The following is a 19,344-nucleotide window of genomic DNA, read 5'->3' on the forward strand; positions in this document are numbered from 1 at the left end:
CTCTGAGAGCTGTAATGGCCTCATCAACATCTCTCTCATGTACAGCTCCTGCCTCCAGGTCACGGTTTTACGGTGCCTATGTTTAACTAAAAAAAAAAAAAAAAAAAAAAAAAAAGAGCACAAGAGTTACAATCAACCGTCTTACTTAATAAAAAGTATCAGTACTGTGGAATATGGGGGGGTGATTGCAAAGCTTCATGCAAAGCTTCACACTCTGACTGTACCGCTGGCTGCAAACAGAATCTGCTCCTACAGTGAGAGAATAAAGACAGGAAGCAACACAGACACGTACATGCACAAACTACACATAGGTGCAACAGATGCGGCAGACAAACACACCATCGCCCCTCCCAATGGCCTACTGTGCTTGTGCTGACACTCTGAGAACACTGTGGCACCAAGTCGACACTTAGCCTCCTGACTCAGCCTCTGACCAGCGTGGAAACTAAACACCTCGGTCTCATCTCCTGAGCCTCTCAATGAATGGACTCACACGCACACACAGAAACTGTGTGTGTGTGCAAATGAATGTAACCATGCATAATTATTTATACACATACAATAATGAATACGCAAACACACTTTGAGGAAGACGTGAATTAATGGAGTTAGCCAGTTACTTCTTCATCTACAGTATACTGTCAATTCTGGGACTGCTAATGCAGAAAGGACATTAATGGTACTTTTTTTTTTATTCTAAACTAAGAGCAAATTCCAAAAATCAGCAACTTAAAACTAGATTTAAAATTTTTGCACATTGACAAAAACTTGGGGCGCCCTGGTAGCTCACCTGGTAGAGCATCAAGACTGAGTCCTTACTGCAGCAGCCTGGGTTCAAATCCAGTCCTTTGCTGCATGTCCTCTCCTGTCTCTCTCTACTGTCACTGTCAAATAAAGTATAAACCTCACCACAGAGAGTACCACATAATATTCAGGCTAAGCTGCAAGGCCCATGGTTTGAACCCGGCCGAGACCCTATGCTGCACGTCATTCCCTCTCACTGCCCTGTCTTTCCTATATCTCTCCAAGCTGTGCCTGTCTAACACAACAGAAATGCCTGGACAATAATCTTTAAAAACTTGTCAATACCCAAATATTCGCTTATATGCAGTCCTGATTCTGAAAGGCACCATAAAACCAGGCTCACTGGCTGAGCCGCAGACACTCCCTTCACTTTGATCCAAATAATCAGATTTGACTGAATATTCACATTGGGAGGCTATATTCTCTATCTGAGACATTGCAGCCTAATGTAATACAAAACTCAAACGGAGGATCGGTATCAGCTCTCTTCTACCTCGTAAGTGCTCATAAAATTGAATGAACATGAGCGGTGCTCTCCTAAAAGCTGCCTTCCAGAATTGTATTTGCCTGGATCCTCTGAATCACAATGCCATTAGCCACGATCGCGCTAATCCCACTTACTCCAAATTGCGAGCTGATTCAGGAGTCTGACATGACTTTCTTCTAAGGAAATGGCCAATCACACCGATGTAGTAAACACCACACAGACAGCCAGGTCAACCCACATACAGCAGGAGCTCATACTGTTAAATAACTGAGGTCCTCTCATTACTTAGGCAAGACTCTCTCACTGTTAAATTCTATTTGAGCAGTGCCCTCTACTTTCGCATGATTAAAAAGCATTCCAGGAACAACATTATTCAGACTGAATAATGAAGCAAAGAAAAATGCTAACTCAGAACGAAGGTCTGGAAAGAAAACTATCGCTCCAGGATCTACAAAATATATCATCTCTATCTAAGGCCCTGAAAAGTAGGCCTGTCCAACAAAGCAGGGAGCAGAATAAGTTCATACAATGACAGGAATAGGCTGCGCTCGCTGCAAACCATGATGGATAGGGCAAGAATTAAAAGCAGGCACGTGCATGCATGCTCCAAACATGAATTTTTCGTAAGAGTGATGAGTTACAATCAGTTTGTGACTGGTGCATGTGTCAACAAATGTGATTCAGAAGGCTGCATTCCTATCCAGTTTCAGGTTAGGTGTCTATAAATCTGTTGCACTACAAAGGGTTTGCGGGGAAAAGGGATAAAGATAAGAGTAAAGATTTCAGCCTACACACAAGAACACGACGGGAGAGAAATGATGACGAGGATAAAGCATAAACTGGAGCGCGCTGCTGAGGCAAATCACTCCATGTTCCCGTCAGGAAGATAATTTTGAAACAATGTTGGCTTGGCTTCCCTAAATTGTGAGAGAGTCAAGCAGATGTGAAAACAGTGTCTCTGCCTGGGCAGTGCTCTGCAAGGTTCATATTTTAAAGAGACACCGCCGGAGAATCGTAGGAAATATGACTGAGCCTTGCATTAGCTTGTCCTCCCAGGACGCCGTCCAAAATGAGACTGAGGTTTGACAAGGCTGACTACGGCTGGGCATCGATATCAGTGAACAAGATAGATGGCTGGGCTGTGGAGGGGAGGGGTGGTGGGTAATGTAAGTATGTCTGCAGGTGCATGCTTTTAAAAGTGTGGAATTTAGCATACATTCACATGCATGCCACGGTGGGTGACCACTGCGTGCACGGGCCTCTGCGTGAATGTTGTTTTTTTTTTCCTTTCCCCATTTAACCAGAGTTAAACCAGACGGTGCTGCTAGTTATACCTTGAATGGGAGTGTGAAAGGTCAGTCTATTTTAAACTGTGTGTTGGAACGGATGTTGGCTTCATAGCGATGTGCCATTGAACCTCAGGGGTCTGGTTCATGCTGGCTTAATCTTGACACGTAAATACAAAACCCAGCCCTCCGAGTAATGGGAGGCAAAGGGGTGAAGAGTTTATAATACACTCAGTGTCTGGGAGGCACTGCACTCTGAGGAAGCTCAACTGGAATTGACATGGACGGCCTAAAATTACAGTAGCTCTGAGAGGAATTTCTCACAATGTGAAAGGCCGGTGGAGCACTTACTTAAAACTGGTTAGTGAGCATTAAATAGGCAAATTTCTCAGTGTATAAGATGACATGGTTGCTGCACAGGTCCAGCTGTAACCCACAAGATAACCTTTTGTTTGGGTGGGGTAAAACAAAGTCCTAAAAATACGTTTTGCAGTTAAAGTCACCTGTGTGGCACAATTTGAGGCGCCTTCTCACTGAACCTCAATGCCACAGCTTTTACTGCAGTGCGCTCAATAATTAACCAAAAGTAAACAGATAATAAAAATGAATGCATGGTATTAGCATTTCAGAAGCGGTATTTATGTGTTTGCCTCTTTCAGCTTATTGAAAGTTAGTTTACATGCAGTGAGATCTGGTGATTATGTTTTGACATTAATGACTTTTAAGCGATAACTAACAGCAAAACCTGTTTGCACTGATGTAATAACTATTGACATTTGACTGATATATCACAATATTATTCAACATTAACAGTACTGAACATGTCTGGTAGATCCCTCCCGCCAAAATCCTCTGATGGGCATAAAGTGGTGCATTTTACATTCCCTGTAGCAGGAATACCAGTTAATCTGGGACAAATAAATAGGCTAGTAGAAAACAAGGTAGCTATCATGAGCAGCAACAACCACCATTACTGACCTGACAGGGAAAAGAGCAGCACCTATATGAAATCTCAAACTCCTCATCAACAGACCATCCAGTGAAAGAGACGTCACAGCCCTGACCACACTCTACAGCTGACGGTAGTTTGACCCTATTGTCCATGAACACATTGGAAATTTACAGTGTAATCAGCATAATTTCAAAAATGGATGGATGCAGCATAGGGATGAGCAAGTATACGAGTTCCTTTACACACCAGCCGGTCCAGTAAACTTTTACGAGAAGTGGCAGCGCAATAACAGCAGCTGGCCTTGAGAGAAAATGAAGGCTGTTAAGCCTGTGTCATTCTTCAATGGCAGCAGAGAAAGCCGGGCATTTAACCATAACTCTCAACAAGGCTGACAGACAAGACTGATGGCTGCTGCTCGCGAGACACACAGGATTGTATTTGGCTCTGCATCTCCCTGAATCAATGAAGCTGATGTTGACAGTTAGTATCTTCCAGAGAGCGCGGGGAACGAGAGAGAACACGTGGGAGGGGTCGAGAGAGCAGAAAAAGTTGCAGAGAGAGAGATAAAGGTAGACAAAGTGCATGTGTGTATGTGAGAAAGAGAGAGAGGAAGACACAGAGATCAAGAAAGAGAGATTATGGGATCTCTTAAAGTTTAATTCTCAATTAATCCTTTCCGCTATATTTACAGTGCAAAGCAGAAAGTGGCAGAAACCATCACGATTTTGATTCTGAGGCGCCGATGCTTGTTCAAGTGAGGACCACCGTTGAGTAAAGCAATGCATGTCAAATACAAGTACCACTCCTCAGTACCTGGAGCTGCTTTGCTGCACACTCCGCCTACACACAACAACACTTGTCAACTCTATTCAATCAAAACAAATGGCCAGTGTGCCCGAAGCATGCACCTATTACAAATTAATGTAGACAGACACACAAACTGAGTGCAAGCTGACGGTTTCAACCTGGATGTCACTGTCACTTTTGTAGACTGGAAATATAAGAAATAAGGGAAAATGAGTAAATATATATTTAAAAAAAAAAAAAAAAAAAAAAAGCTTGAGGCCAATATTTCTTCATCTGTGGATGGAGTTTGTTGGAGTGCTAGTGCTCAGATAGTTATTCTCATCGTCACTCTTGGGATCATGGCTGACATTGAGGCTGCCCTCTAGACTTGATCACATAATAAAACCAAATATGCAAAGCTGCAGTGGCTGCATAAGACTGTAATATGTTTATGCTGTTAATTCAATAAAGACTGACAGATTAAAAAAAAGAAAAAAAAAAGACTGCACTCAAAACAATAATTTCCAACAATAAAATGACACATGCTGACATATAATGACATATAATTACACAATGATATATTCTTATTCAACAACCTGCTCTGTATCTCAAAAGCATCCTTATGACTAAGATTAAACCATAATGAAACAAGGGTCCCTACTTATCAAGCAATATACAAACAAATTTGTGTTTAATGTATGTTTCAGCATTTAAATATCTCTCATTAGTCTAAACAAACCAAGATTCCCAATATACACCCGATATATTTCCTCATACAGACAAAAGCTGGGAAGATATAAGTGTGAAAGCGTACATTTTTTTGTCTATTATTAATGGAACTTGTGTCTAAAACATGAAAGCCTTCCACAGAAGGAGAAAAATCTCATCCTTGATAAGTAGAGGTCCTTGTCTAGCTTACACTGCACCCCCTCTGACCTTAGCGCGACTTTTCCCAACCACGCCATGCCTGGCTCTCTTCCTGTGTCTTCCCCTCCTCAGTCTCACATACCAAACCAGACATTCACACACCCCCGGTGACAGTCGAGCGTGACCCGGTCATCCTGCGAGGCTGAGAGGAGTTCCTGTTCACAAGTGTCCTGCAGCTGTCTCGCAGCCTGCCACACTGCGCTGGGCGGTGGAGTCGGAGTGGGTGAACCTGGGGCCAAAAGGGGGCAGGGTCCAAGGTCGTTGCGTACGGGGAAAGAGAGATTTGGTCTGTTCACGCTGTGCCGCCTTTACACAACCCTCCCCGGTGCACGAGAGGTGAAGGCACACAACACGTGTTGACCGACTCATACAGAACGATCTGTGATGAAAGTGAAACGGGTGGGGAACAGACAGACAACATGGCAAATAAAAGAGAAAAATATTTGACAATAATTTGTTTCCTTCATTGGCATATTCTATTCTTAAAGGTACATTATGCAAAATTGCTGAGTGAGACTCAACTGACAAAAAACATGGAATAAGTAGCCTGATGATAAGAAATTACATGCTTATATGATATATATATATTTTTTTTTTACTTTTGAGTCTCAAGGGTCCGCAGTTACATAAACCATTAGCAATTTTGCGTGGTGCATCTTAATTAAGTAACCTGGTTTTAGATAAATTATCACTCCAAGAGGAGAGTAGAGTAAGCTGCTCCTCTAATTAAGAGAAACAAGGTTAAACCCCTGGCTTACCGCCTTATTAAAATGTTAACTGCAAAAAGTAAAAATCACATTCCTTTTGCTTTTGGTTTTCACGTCTGTATAAACTCTGGCTTACACATTGCAGGTACATGTTAACGTCAATTAAAAAAAAGACACTAAAAATACACAGTATTGGAATATTACTCAAGTCAAAGACAGATGTACCGTGCTATCTGTGGGCGGGAGTATTCTGTTAACTGGTTAATTCATGGCCAGAGCTGCTTGTGCATGTTAAAAGCTTAACCTGATTAAGACTTTGATGAGAGTATGGCCAAGAGCCAGACTAATCCAAGCACGCACAGTCTCCCGTTCTTCGGCGATACCCCGGCTATGAAAATGGATGAGAAAGAGAGAGCAGACGAGCAAGTGGTGGACACTGCAATGTGCACGCCAGACAAGGAGTCAGACAGGCAAACAGAGAGAGGAAGGGCAGGCTGAATGTGGTCGGAATGTGACAGACAGTTGGGGAAGGCACGTTGACCTCGTCCCACATGTAACCGGCGGGCTCGCGGTGCTACCCCCCCTCCCCCGCCACCCGCCCGCCACCCAATCCCTCTCCACCCCTTTCACACACGGATGTCAAGCCCCCCTGAAGGAAACCAGGTCGGTTCCGTGAAGGAAGTCATATAAGAGCGGGGAGGCTGGCGAGGAATCTAGTCAAAACAAGGCTTCTGTGCTGTCTGGTGTTAGTTTGGGGCCAACTCCGCGAGGCATGACCGGAAAGGGGCCCGCATGGACACATAAACTCCAAAGACTGAACCTAAATATTACGTCTGTAAAAACGTGACCTAAATATTGTGTCTGCGGAGCGGAATTTTCCATCCGGTTTCCAGTCTTAAAGCGCAACCTAACCCCTCTACCCTCGTTATGACAAATGTTTTATCACTATTATTTTCCACAGACACAGTGAGCTTAACTTATGGCAACTAACTACCGCTTATAGAAATATACCATTATATGATACAGTAAGTACGAACTAAAGACTGTTACTGTCAAAAATGTAAAGCGCTATAATTGAGATAATTATGCTGTCATAGTAATTGAACAGTACTAATAAAAGGCAGCAGGTTTAGTGGTTTTAATTGCCTCATGGAAGATTTTAGCTGCGGCATGTACGATCAGTCAGGCTAGATCTACCATCTGTCCTGTGTTAGCCTGCTCTGAACTCAATGCTTATCACTCTGGTAAAGGCACAAACTGAAAAAAGGAGGGGTAGAAGATCAAGAGTGGAGCGTCCTCCTCCTTAAAGGCAATTAACTCTGACTCACTGTCAGAGTGGCAGCAAGACAGCCACCACAATCTGAGGTTCAGCGTATGAATAGTGAGAAAAATCCAGCCGGCTGCATCAGAGCACTGATAAACGCTTTCAAATGCCTGGAAGAGAGCCAGAGTAATATGGACCAGATTACTAAAGTTCATCAAGATCGCTGCTTGTCATGGCTGCCAGACTGAGACTTGAGGTCCATTTATCACCGCCAGAACTGAGAATTAACATATATGCCTACAGCAGGCATCATCTGTCATTATAATCTATTGTGCGGATACAGGCAATATAGGTTTCAAAAAATCTTAAAAGGTATTGTGAGGTAAAATGTGCAATTTTTCATTAAAATGATTCTGGTTATCATTGGGTGTAAAAAAAAAAAAAAAAAAAAAAAAATCACAAACCTGCGAGAATCTGAATCTGAATGCAAAGAGAGGCCTATTGGTTGATTTCTCCCGAGTCAAACCAGCATTTCTGTTGGTGATTAAAAGTTGCTTTCACACATATAAGTGGAGCGATCCAATCAGAAGAAGACAAGTTTTATTCCTCTCGCCAACTGCACCTGTTATGCTCCGCTTGGCTCAACAGCTTGTTAGCACACTGCACTGATTTTGTGCTGGAATCCTGGAAAAACAAAATCCACCGTTTGAGCAAGGATTATATTACCAGTCTAACGTTATATCAAAAGAGGCGAGAGCGAGCAAAGTGTTTCAATCTGATGTAGAGCTTTAGCTAGCAATGGCATCAATTTTGGACTTTCTCACATCACCTTCATCAACTTCAAGCCTCTAAAGTTTTTAAAGTGAGAAATACAGCAAAGTTAGCTGGGAAAACATCAGCTGACATACTGCTGCAGCATTAGTAAGACCTGAAGCCATTTCAGCTCCAACAAAATGGATATTTTCACTTTGCTGGACAGTCGGTTGATCCTACCATGGTCGAGACGATATTACTACTCTGATGGGAACTAAGAAGCACACAGATGGATTGTATTACTGCGCAAAATTCAGCCCCTAAAACCCCATTTTATGACATTAAATCTTGGTCAATGATGATGGTGCTCAAGAATAACACTAACTCAGAAAATACCCCTTTCAACTGGGTTTACAATTGCTTTAAATCAATTTCTAATCTCGGTCCATATTCAATTATCATGATGCCCAATGCCTGCGACTAGGTTCAATAAGCTGTTATGAAACTTTATGTCTGACCAGAGCTATTCATTTGGACTATATTGTATTGAGCTCCTAGGTAAGAACAGTGACCAGGTCCCACTGACCATCTCAGTCATAATCATCCAAGAACCAGAACTGCTTCTAGGACCCAGGCACCCAAAGCTTCAGTGAGCACAAGAAATATTATAAAGTCCATTCATGGATCAAATGACCGTTTCAAATTGATTTTTTAAACTTTTTTTGCAAGCTGTCCCCAACAAATATTCAACCTTTTGCTGATGCTCATTTATTATGGCCAACAGCCCGAAAATACTTCTGTGTTTGTGTTAGGACAAACTGTGATGTTCCCTACAATAAAATGAAAGCAATCAAGCAGCTAACCAGCGAAGGCAGGCCCTTGTGTCGGACTGTAAATACATCCACATTCATTCACATCAAAAACTGCAAATATTATGCGGGGGCCAAAACTAAACAGGAAGATTGGGCTTAGATCAGCACTCCTATTCTCAATTTTTATGCATACTTTGCATTCCTACTCCGGGACACTTGATACTAGCAACTCTGATACTGAAGCAATCACAAGGGATCACCTAGAGAGTACTGGCCTGAAAAAACTCTAACCACAACTGTGCTGAGTCAAGACTCGCGTGTCTTGCTAATCGCTTTCAGCTCTGCTCTCCCTGCCCTTGATTGCATCTGCCAGCTGAGACACACAGAGGAACACATTACCGAGGCAAACTGGGAGACACAATACTCTTTTGATGCTTCATCTAACACTATCAAGGGCGCCTAACTGGACGTCAGCTCGCGGGATAAATATTCAATAACACGTCTGCGGTGGTGTCAACACTTCGTCCATGTCACTATCCTCCTCCATCTAACTTTCTTATCTGGGTCAGGGTCACAGTGACAACAAGGCAAGCAGAACAGCCAGGACAGTCTCCGGCTCCTCCTGGGCCACCTGGGAGCTGTCATCCCTCTGGCGTGTCCTGGCTCTGCTTTAGTGTCCCTTCTTTCACTTACATGTTGCCTTATGGGAAGTGTTAAACTGCGATGAAAATCATGGTTATATGCACATTCTGCGTAAGGTAATGGACAGAGAAATATTTACCAAAGAGACTAAGAAACACACACTGCATGATGCTCAACACCTGCATGCACCTTTATTAACAAGATGATAATGTTTGATGCCCTGAGGAGACACTGTGACATATATATATAGTCCACTAAACACTCAAAAATGCACCAGAAAGCAAAGAGTCTACTTCTCACTTTGTTGAAAACATGGTGAAACGGGCGGGAAAATGACCAAAAACTGTCAGGACAGCATTTCTGAGTATTTAGCGGAGCATATGTCATTGTCTGTTTGACCTGAACTGCTTCATCAGAGGTGTTTGTGGAGCATCGCGCTGCGCAAACACAAGGTTTTCAAATTTATACTGTGCATGCCGTATTAATACACAAAACATGTCGCTTTGCGTGCAAGCCTGATTGAGAATTTCTTGCTGAGCCCATTTCAATAGTGACCATAGGGAAATACTGGGAACATAATAATAACAATATTCCATTGTATAATATGAAGTTGAACCATTTCTGTTTGCATGACATCTCTCAGTACTGGCAGCACAAAGAGTCTACTAGAAATGTGTTCGGCAGAAATTCAAAATGGAAACCAAACAATTGTCAATTTGTCATTGCATAACCAGTGGCAGACACTGGCTGTGGGTCAGTCCCTGAGTTATGCAACTGCACTGCACAAGGTGACTGCGTACAATTTGAGACAATGCTGTCAAATGAAAGCCTTGTAGCTCCTGTTTTGGTCCTTGGTGGCTTATGACCAAAGGGCACATAAAATATAAAGTTCACTGTAAAATTCCATAAGCGGTGTGAGGAGAAGGGATTTTAAGTTGACTTTTTAAAAACACTTTGGTGACTCAGCTACATTCAGAAAGACTAAATCATAAAATAATAACAGGTTCATGGCAGTTTTCGAAAACAATCTTATCAAAACATTTTCCCATTATGATTTCTAGATGGGCTCACTGTGAAACAGAGACTAAAGGTCAGCTGACTTTATCTGCAGCTGTGTCTCCACCTTAGCGAGCAAACAGCTACAGCTTGCTTCAGTTAAATTGCTTAAGGTAGACTAATGCTTATTTTAAGTTCACTTTGGCTTATTGCTGGAGTGTTTTAGGCAATGCTGTGGCCCGTAGTGCAAAATGATGAATTCCATTTAGACAAGCGTTTCCTATAAAAATGCTTTTAAGCCACAGCCTAATGGACAGAAGATTCCTACAACCTGCAGAGATATGTAATAACTCCCTCTGGTCTTATGGACATGAGTGACAAAGAATTTTACAATGCAAATGCTCAAATATGAGAACGGTGGCCTCCTCCTGTGGATGCAGAGATGTAGGATGATCAAACGCTGTGAACAAGCTGGTTAGTCTTTCCTCTAAGGACTTCACAAATACAAGATGTTCAAATAATCCCGGCAAACAAAGTGAAAAATGTTGGTATAGCGTGACTGCTACCAACTGAGATTACTCAGTTCTCATGCAGCACAAACACAACTTATTTAACTGAAATATTTTTGGCTGGAGTGAAGATATCTTCCCTACCAGTTAATAAGTTACTAAAACTTGAAAGTCCAAAGTTTCTCTGGCTGCGCACATATATAACAAACCATGCAATCAAGTTGGTTTTAATTTTCTCCTACAAGTTAAACATTTTTAAATGTATTCAACCACCTCAAACACTGACAATGTCTGATGACTGACATGCCTAAGTCCACTAATCTGGCAAGATGAGGAAAGAATCAGTAACAAGCCCCTCACACATAAATGAAACTGACTGAAGCTAGCCTCATACATCTCAGCTGTTAATTTGCAGCCACAAGGACTGAGAAGACCAAAAAATATGGGAATCAAGGCAGAAAAGGCAGACACAGCTCTGATCAACCATGTAGTTGATAGAAAAGCCATTCCCTGCTAGTGCTTCATTAATCTTTTAGGCTGGAAAACAGACTCATCCAATTAAAGCTTTGTTGATTCTTGGGAATCAATCTTGACTTTCTCTCAGTGTAATACTGAGCTAATAACACAGTATTAAGACACAGTGTTGTTGTGTGACCTGATCTACACGCAAGACTGCCGAAAAGTCAGACATAATTATGTGATGAGAATCAACCTCCATGATTCAATCAACAAAGAGTGGGAGATGCTGATTATGTCAACATAGGGACATGTGAAGCTAAGACACAGAGCCTTCAAACACAGTAGCATAATTGTGACTATCAGACAAACAGTATGGCTAAATGTCGGGGGAGGAAAAGCATCCATCAAGCGTAAATGGAGGTCATCGATCGCACAAACATATTTTACATACCCACCTCCACCACCGCAGGATTTATTCCAAAGAGGGTGGACAAAAATGGAGACCGCTGCGTTCACTTTGATTTGCCATACAATTTTTTGGTAAAGCAGAATGCACATTATAATATTTGTAACATTTAATTTTAAGTGACTTATGCTTTGAGGCATCATTAGTGCACTGAAAGTGTATGCATGACTTGCACATGATAAAAATGACATGCAGCAAAATACATTACACACCAGGCAACCGAGACAATGAAATGTCCTGCATACATTGTCTAAATCCAGCTGCAATTCCACTGAATTTCAACACAAACATATTACTCATAATTTGCAGACCTTGTACCTCAGGCTTTGCTATTTTTTAGTTTCAAGGCAGCTGACCTCTCCAAAGAGCAGGACTTGAATCACAAATAAACTGTTGATACTGCTTTACGAAACATAAATAAATAAATAAATACAACTGAAAAAAATTCTAAACTGGAAAATGATGGGTATTGATTATTTGTGCATGTGTGCATGCGGATGTATCTTGCACCACATCCTGCATAAATAAAGGCTGTCTGCGCTGGGTGAAGGTTGCAGCACCAAGCTTTTCAATCAATATCCCTGCCATTGGTGAGGCTGGGGACCATTAGCACCAGTGAGCCGCGCAAAGTGACTCTGATGTGAAATGACAGAGGCTTTCACAAAAGCCACCCTGCCGTCTTTCTCATTGTCACTCGCACACACAGGGAGTGCAGCCACTCTCACTAGGCAACCAAAAACTGGGTGCATACATGATTGTTTTGTTCTCAAAATCCTCTTGATTCATCCAGTTTTGGGCTGACAGGCTTGTGAAGTCTCTCAATTCATAAAGTTTTTCTCTTAACACTAAAAATATATAGGCAGCCATGTCTTTCCATGCTATCTAATTAGCCAATTACCATGTGATTTGGTGCTGAAATACATTAACTTAAACAAAACATTAAGTATAATGAAGTATGCAAACAACCTACATAATACATGAAGTGACACTTTATAATAGCCTATTTACAAGACCAATATACATTATGCTATGAGGCATAGAAAAATCAGATGCTCTGCAAACTGATGCTCTGCACCGCAAGTCTCACACACATTTTACAAATGAACACTAACACAAGCCTTGATCCATTCTTCTTCCATCTATTGACCGCTGGTCATCTTTCATAGGGCGTTGCCTGATGCCTAATCACCATATCCCTTTGTACAGGCTGGCGTACGATTACATTGTGGTTACATTGTGATCTCGCTATGGCACTCACTTACAGCCTATCAGGGAACAAGTGGAGAGTGAACCCATCCAAAACTCAGTATAGGCGACACACCTTTTTTAAGTTTGTTACTTATCTTATTGGGCTGGCACAAACGTCAAATACATTATTTCATATTGTGCATCACTGTTAGAGGTATCAAATTGATGTGAATTAATTGTCCAGTGGATGATTTGATGTTTTATTGTTGTTGCGATGCCGTCGGCTGCAGGATATAGTTTACCCACCTTCTATCCCGCTACATCCCCGCAGCCTTTTTATTCTGTGCCAAATGAGCGGGACAGAGGCAGCAACAACTGGGGGGACGTGTATTTACACACTTTCACACATCAAACTTTAATTTTAACCGCACTGACTCATGCTGTGAAACATATGCTGACACTTCCCTACCTCTTTCCTCCTGCTCTCTGCCCCGGGTCTGGTAATGAGCGCCGTGTCACCGCAGACCACGGCCGCATCCTCCACGAACACGCAGTCCGGGAGCGACTCGTCCGCGGGGAGCTCGACCACCTCCAGCCCGAGTCTCATCCTCAGGACCTCGACGTAAGCCTCATGCTCCCTCCGCGCCTTGGCCACGTCCACCTCCGACTCTTTGCCCCTCAGCGCCTCTTTGGCCAGGGACACGGGGATACCCCGGACGACGGCGTGGGTGAAATTACCAAAACCTGCCATTAAACCAGCCATGTTTTCCTCTTCCTACTTGGCAACCTCAAAACCTGGGAGAAAAAAAAAAAACAAAAACCCTAGAAGAGAACCCAGCGAATGAATGAAAAGAAACACTGTCAGTTACCCCGAATCTTGCAGCCTTGCTTGTTTATTTGTTTTCCCCTTACTTTGTTTGGTTTTTTATTCTTTATTTACAGTAGCCTCCTAAATAAAGTGTCAGCCCCGCTCCAGTCTCCAGGCGAGCGACAGCGCACCGGTGACGCGCACCGAAAATCACGTGTACGAGTCTGTCAGCTCTCAGTGAGTGAGGCGCTCAGCCCAACAAGTGACAGCAGTATAGTAAACCTTAAGCTCTTGGAGTAAACCTTCAGCTCTCCCCTCTTACCATGGAACAGCGAAAAAGAGTCGCACTTCCATAGTTTCACGACTTTAGAGCAGCTAATAATAATCTTATCCCAATGTTGTTCCTATAATATTCTTATGGGCACTTACTCTCTATGGGATCCAGTCTAGACTGTATCATACAAAATCGTATTTTCATTATGTAACAGCAATATAGAGATTCCAGTTTTGCTGTAATATTTGTATATGATCCTAAGATTTATGACAGGATTACCTCAGCTATTTTTCCTGGTGAAGTGCAAGGCTGCAGTTTATTACTGGAGTCAGCGTACGTGTAGCAACACCACAGACAGCGGAGAGACCCCTGGGACAAAACTTAACTTTGCACGGAATTTATTAAGAAGAGGTGCGCTCAAACCTAGATGCAATTTAGATTCTGTTCCTGTGCCTAAGAGCTTCATGAATACAACCAATTTTGCTGTCAGATGTGGGCAGATAGCTTTAAAAACTTTCAAGTGCAAGAACAATATGTTTGAAAAAGATTACTGGCTTGTCACATGGGACAAAACTTGAGTGTATGACAATAAGGGGAGTGTAAAGGGAGTGCAGTGTGTGTGTGTGTGTGTGTGTGTGTGTGTGTGTGTGTGTGTGTGAAGGTACTCCTATTCCCCATGGTGCCATCTAAGGAAGGCTCTGGGCCCGGTGAAGCCGTCTGAATGGATGGAATGTTTCTTCAGACATCCCAGAAGCACATTCTTCCACCACGGGACCTCAGTTTGTCTTTTCTTGTTCCAGATTCACTCAATTATCCCCGGCTGCTCTAAACATTCCAGAACATTCCAGGAGCCCCGCATTCCATTTTCCACTCCAGCCAGGACCACTGCCCCCCTCCCCGCTACACACCCCACGCCCCACACCCCACCCCGCCGGCACCTGCCCCCACCCAGACTTTTTTCCATCATTCCACATCACGGACGGATGTCTGGCCCGGAAAAGACATTCTCTTTCTCTTTCTGTCCTCTCTCCCCGCTGAGGAATTTAGGTTAGTTTAGACGAAGGAAAGCCCTCACAGGCACACCTGGCTGGTACATTCTGCAGCTATAAAAAAATGACTGAAAGCAGAGACGCTCCTCCAGCTGCGGATGAAGCAGCACCGAAAACACCTCGTATTTGTCTGGTATGATTGGACTAATGACAGGACTCTAGATGTCTAAATGACACAGGACACATATGCTTTGGAGAGACATAGTCTAGATTATGCACAGGTGCACAGAGCATGCCCAATTTTAGGCAATCAGACAACCTCATTACTGTAATTACTTATTCCTGTGCTGTACTGTATAGTAGTTTCTAATTCCTGTGGATGACTGGCCAAAACACAGATGCAGTGATATCACGTTCCAGTGGCATTACAATGAAGTTTGATTGCATTACATATACTGTTAGAAGTCACTTTCCACTTTCGGACAGTAGCCTCAACAGACCATAATGCAATGCAGCTATGGGACACTTTAATGGGTATGGCTGAATTTATCATCACACATACCAATGTGCATGAACTAGTTGCCTAGCAGCTATATTTCCGTGTCTATATGCCCATCTTTGATCGAAAGCAAGCATTTCTGTGTGTGTGTGTGTGTGTGTGTGTGTAGATGGGGTGACGAAAGGCATTCTGGGAGATGTAGAAAAATCTAGCCTCAAGCCAGACAGGGTTTTGTGGCACTGTGATTAACTCACAAGACCCGTCTGGCTTACTTAGCTACAGAATCACTAATTGAGGTAGAAGTGGACAAGGAAGATTGAGGGAAAGCCAGTACACTAAAAAAAAAAAACGTAAATTACAACTCCTCACCATAAATAAAGTCCTGGAATCTATTGAACATATCCCAGATTGATGATGTATAACAGTATAAGAGTGTCTGAGGAAGGATTGGTCCTTTAACTGTCACTCTATCATTATTACTAGAGTACTTGAAAAACTTACAAATGGCTCTTAGTACTCCCCTGGAACTTTAGCTGCCAATTACTTCTTGGAAAAGAATAAGGAAGTTCCTCTTTTATCATTTTTTTTTGACGCAGCCTAAGATTCTTCAGATTCCTCCAGTAAGGGATTGGGATGTGGCTGTCAACTGACCCTATTTCACCAAGATTACAGTAACTTGTTCTCTAACTCACACCTTTCACATACTGCGCAAAGGCTTTGGGCAAGGCAAAGCCACATAACTTTGATAAACTATCTAATGGGAGGTTATGACGCAGCAACAAATTCAACAGAGGTTCCACCTCACATTAAAAATGCGGAAGAAGAGGTGATGCACTTCCTAATGCCATATTAAACTTGTTCCTTATCTTAGCTTGGGAAAAACAAAAAACATAGGGCATCCTGTTGGCCCAGCAGGATAGCACATACCACTTACTCGTGATTTCATGGACTGAAGTTCAGCTCACAGCCAGTGTTGCAAGTCATCCCCCCACAGTGGCCCATCTTCACCTTTGCCTTTACCCGCTGCTTTCTACTGAGAGCTACAACATGCAACTCTTCACTTTGAGTCAGCCTGCCCTCCTCCACTCAGCTGATCAAGTTCACAGCCCAACACTTGTCACTCATCTGGATCAGCTGTCCATCTTAAAATGGCATCGAACATGATGCTGTATGGAAATAAAGTCAAGACTTTATTGCAAATGTGTAGAAAGATCTGCAAGTGTGTGTCTGAAACTGTAAATATGTAGGGAGATCTACAAATGTGTAGTGAGATCTGTAAATCTGTGTTTTAGAGCTGCAAATATGGAGGGAGATCTGAAAATGATCCACCATCCGCCCAAAAGCATAATTACAGGTCGAACGTAACCTGCGCCAATTTATTTCACATCAACAAGTGTGACTAGTTTCTGGCTGAAAGGAAAACATGCTGACTCCTTGGCACATCTGCCTACCAGGACTAAACTTGTTCTGTTAGGAGATGGACTGGTTTTTGGTATGCAGAAATCAAAGCTGTTACACAAACAAAGTGCAATGCGCATATGAATGGACGGTCTTGAGTTCTGCTCCCTGACGTCCGATCAAGATGTTTACTTCCTGAGAATTTGAATTTCAGCCATTTAGTAGCCGGCCTAATCTTCACTCCGGTGCACATGACAACAACCATAACTCAGCAGACTTCCTGGTGCTCCATGAGCTGCCAGAGAGAGGAAGCGTAGGTAGCACACACTGCATACCAGTTATGACATTTATCTTGAATATACTACAGTGGAATCTGTTGTTTAAACACACAGAGCTGTTCTGTTCTGTTCCATCTGTCAGAAATAAATGGAGAAGGGGGGGCTGCTTAGTCACAAACTTCCTGTGAGCAGAGTCTGTGGCCCCCTGTTTCTGCAACTATGGGACACAGGACAGTCTCTGGTGGGATCTGACAACCGATTTCCATTACACTAGCTCAGAGGACAAACATGCAATTTCTCAAAATTTGGTGAACGATGAAATCACTGAAGCACATATACAGTCAGACACTGAGGGAGCAATGGGGGTAATATAATGATAATCATTTTATGTGGGCTAATTTGTGTGTGTCTGCATGTATGTGTGTGTGGAATGGGGGGGGTTCTCAGACAGTCTTAGTGGAAACTATTATGCCAGGGCAATTACTACATGGAGGCACATGTCCAGCTTTTGGAGTGTTTCCTGAACTGAATGGGTAATTATGGAATGAAGATTATTACATGTTATTCTCCACTGACGTACAATGACAACACTGTTTCCTATAACACAGGGGCGGGTGCCCATGTGCAGCCACACGGACGCGTACACACGCACGCACACGCACACTCATCGAGGCATGCAGACATGCACGTGCACACGCGCACACGCACATACAGGCGCAGACTTGAAAATGGGAGCGTTGAGGAAAACACAGCAGGACAGTTAAACAGAGCATGACATAGGTCCTATTGAAGTATTGAAGAACATCAGGCTCATGTAGTGCATGGCAAAACACAGCTGGCCCTTCAATATGATTAAATACTGCTTGAAAGGAGCTATGCACAACACACACACACACACACACACACACACACGTAATATCCGCTCATCACCTTGGACCGTGTTGTCCCATGCACTCACACATAAACAGAACAATGCAATAATCAGAATCTGTCCGATTTACAAGAAGAATCATACTGCTGATTGTCATCTCCTAATCGATCTCTGTGTCTGTATACCAGATCAAAAACTTTAGACAAATCAAGCGACAAAGTTATCCTTAGCACATCACCATCTAGTGTCTTGAACTGGAAGTATGAAAACTGTCCACAAAATGACAACCTATGAGCCCACTCACACACACACACACACACACACACACACACACATACACTCACACTCACACACACACACACACACACACACACACACACACACACACACACACACACACACACACACACACAGCCCGCATGGAGAAGATAAAGACTTCAGTGTTCATGTCAACCGATCAGAGTTTCTATCCATCTACAAAGCGACACGCACCAAAATGTGTTGTAATACCATTTCCATCTGTGATAGGCTATTTGTATAATAGTCGAATGAAATTTATTCCAGGATTGCTTTAGTTCATTTTCCTAAGGGGAACAGGGTGATTCAGAGTTTTGAGAGAACAAGCTGTTCCACAACCCATCAGTGTAACAGGCGAAATACTGAAAAGCAGAAGAAATACAAACTCACCGGAGTGGCTCTTCAGCCGTCTTGACATTGCTCTGTGCTCTCTCAGTTGACTATCGTCATATTCAGTCTAGACTATTAAGTTACAAGGGAAAAGTTGCCCAGTTATAGCTTATGCCCAGTCCTTCTATAAACCTTAAGAAACACAAATAAACAAACTGTACTCATGCATTGTAAGAGTGCCTCCGGTAATAATCGCTTATGGTGCGTCTTTACGCATCTCGTTTCTTTGATCAAGACTTCAACAATCGGAATAATTTAAAAACTTCGGTGGAATGGGACTTATTTGAGAACCCTGATGTAAAAAGTAGACAAAGACCAAGTATTTTTCTCCCCCCCACAAAACCAACATCTCTTGTGGAAAATTGGATCACTACTCTTACACCCACTTTTTTTCTCCTCCAAACGTGATGGACAGATTGCGTGAAAAGTTAAATTAACTCAAGGAATGGATGCAAAGGAATTTCCCTGCATGAAGAACATATTTAACAAGCCTTTAAGCTGT

General features: G+C 42.7%; 1 protein-coding gene across 2 annotated transcripts in view; it reads right to left on the minus strand.

Annotated features, from left to right (window-relative positions):
- The window catches only part of ddah1 (dimethylarginine dimethylaminohydrolase 1), a 68,346-nt gene extending 49,455 nt beyond the window's left edge, over positions 1 to 18,891 (minus strand). Inside the window, exon 1 of one of the 2 annotated variants that reach the window (XM_030050340.1) lies at positions 18,843 to 18,891. Coding sequence is in view for 1 of the 2 variants with exons in the window: in XM_030050339.1 (XP_029906199.1) it covers positions 13,508 to 13,801 (294 nt within the window). In the remaining variant the exon portion in view is untranslated. Of the gene's footprint in view, positions 1 to 13,507; positions 14,011 to 18,842 lie in introns of those variants that run through there. The other variant, XM_030050339.1, reaches the window with a different exon arrangement.
- Positions 18,892 to 19,344: the final 453 nt, after the last annotated feature.

Source organism: Myripristis murdjan, chromosome 4 (genome assembly GCF_902150065.1).
Source record: "Myripristis murdjan chromosome 4, fMyrMur1.1, whole genome shotgun sequence".
Taxonomy (NCBI): Eukaryota; Metazoa; Chordata; class Actinopteri; order Holocentriformes; family Holocentridae; genus Myripristis; species Myripristis murdjan.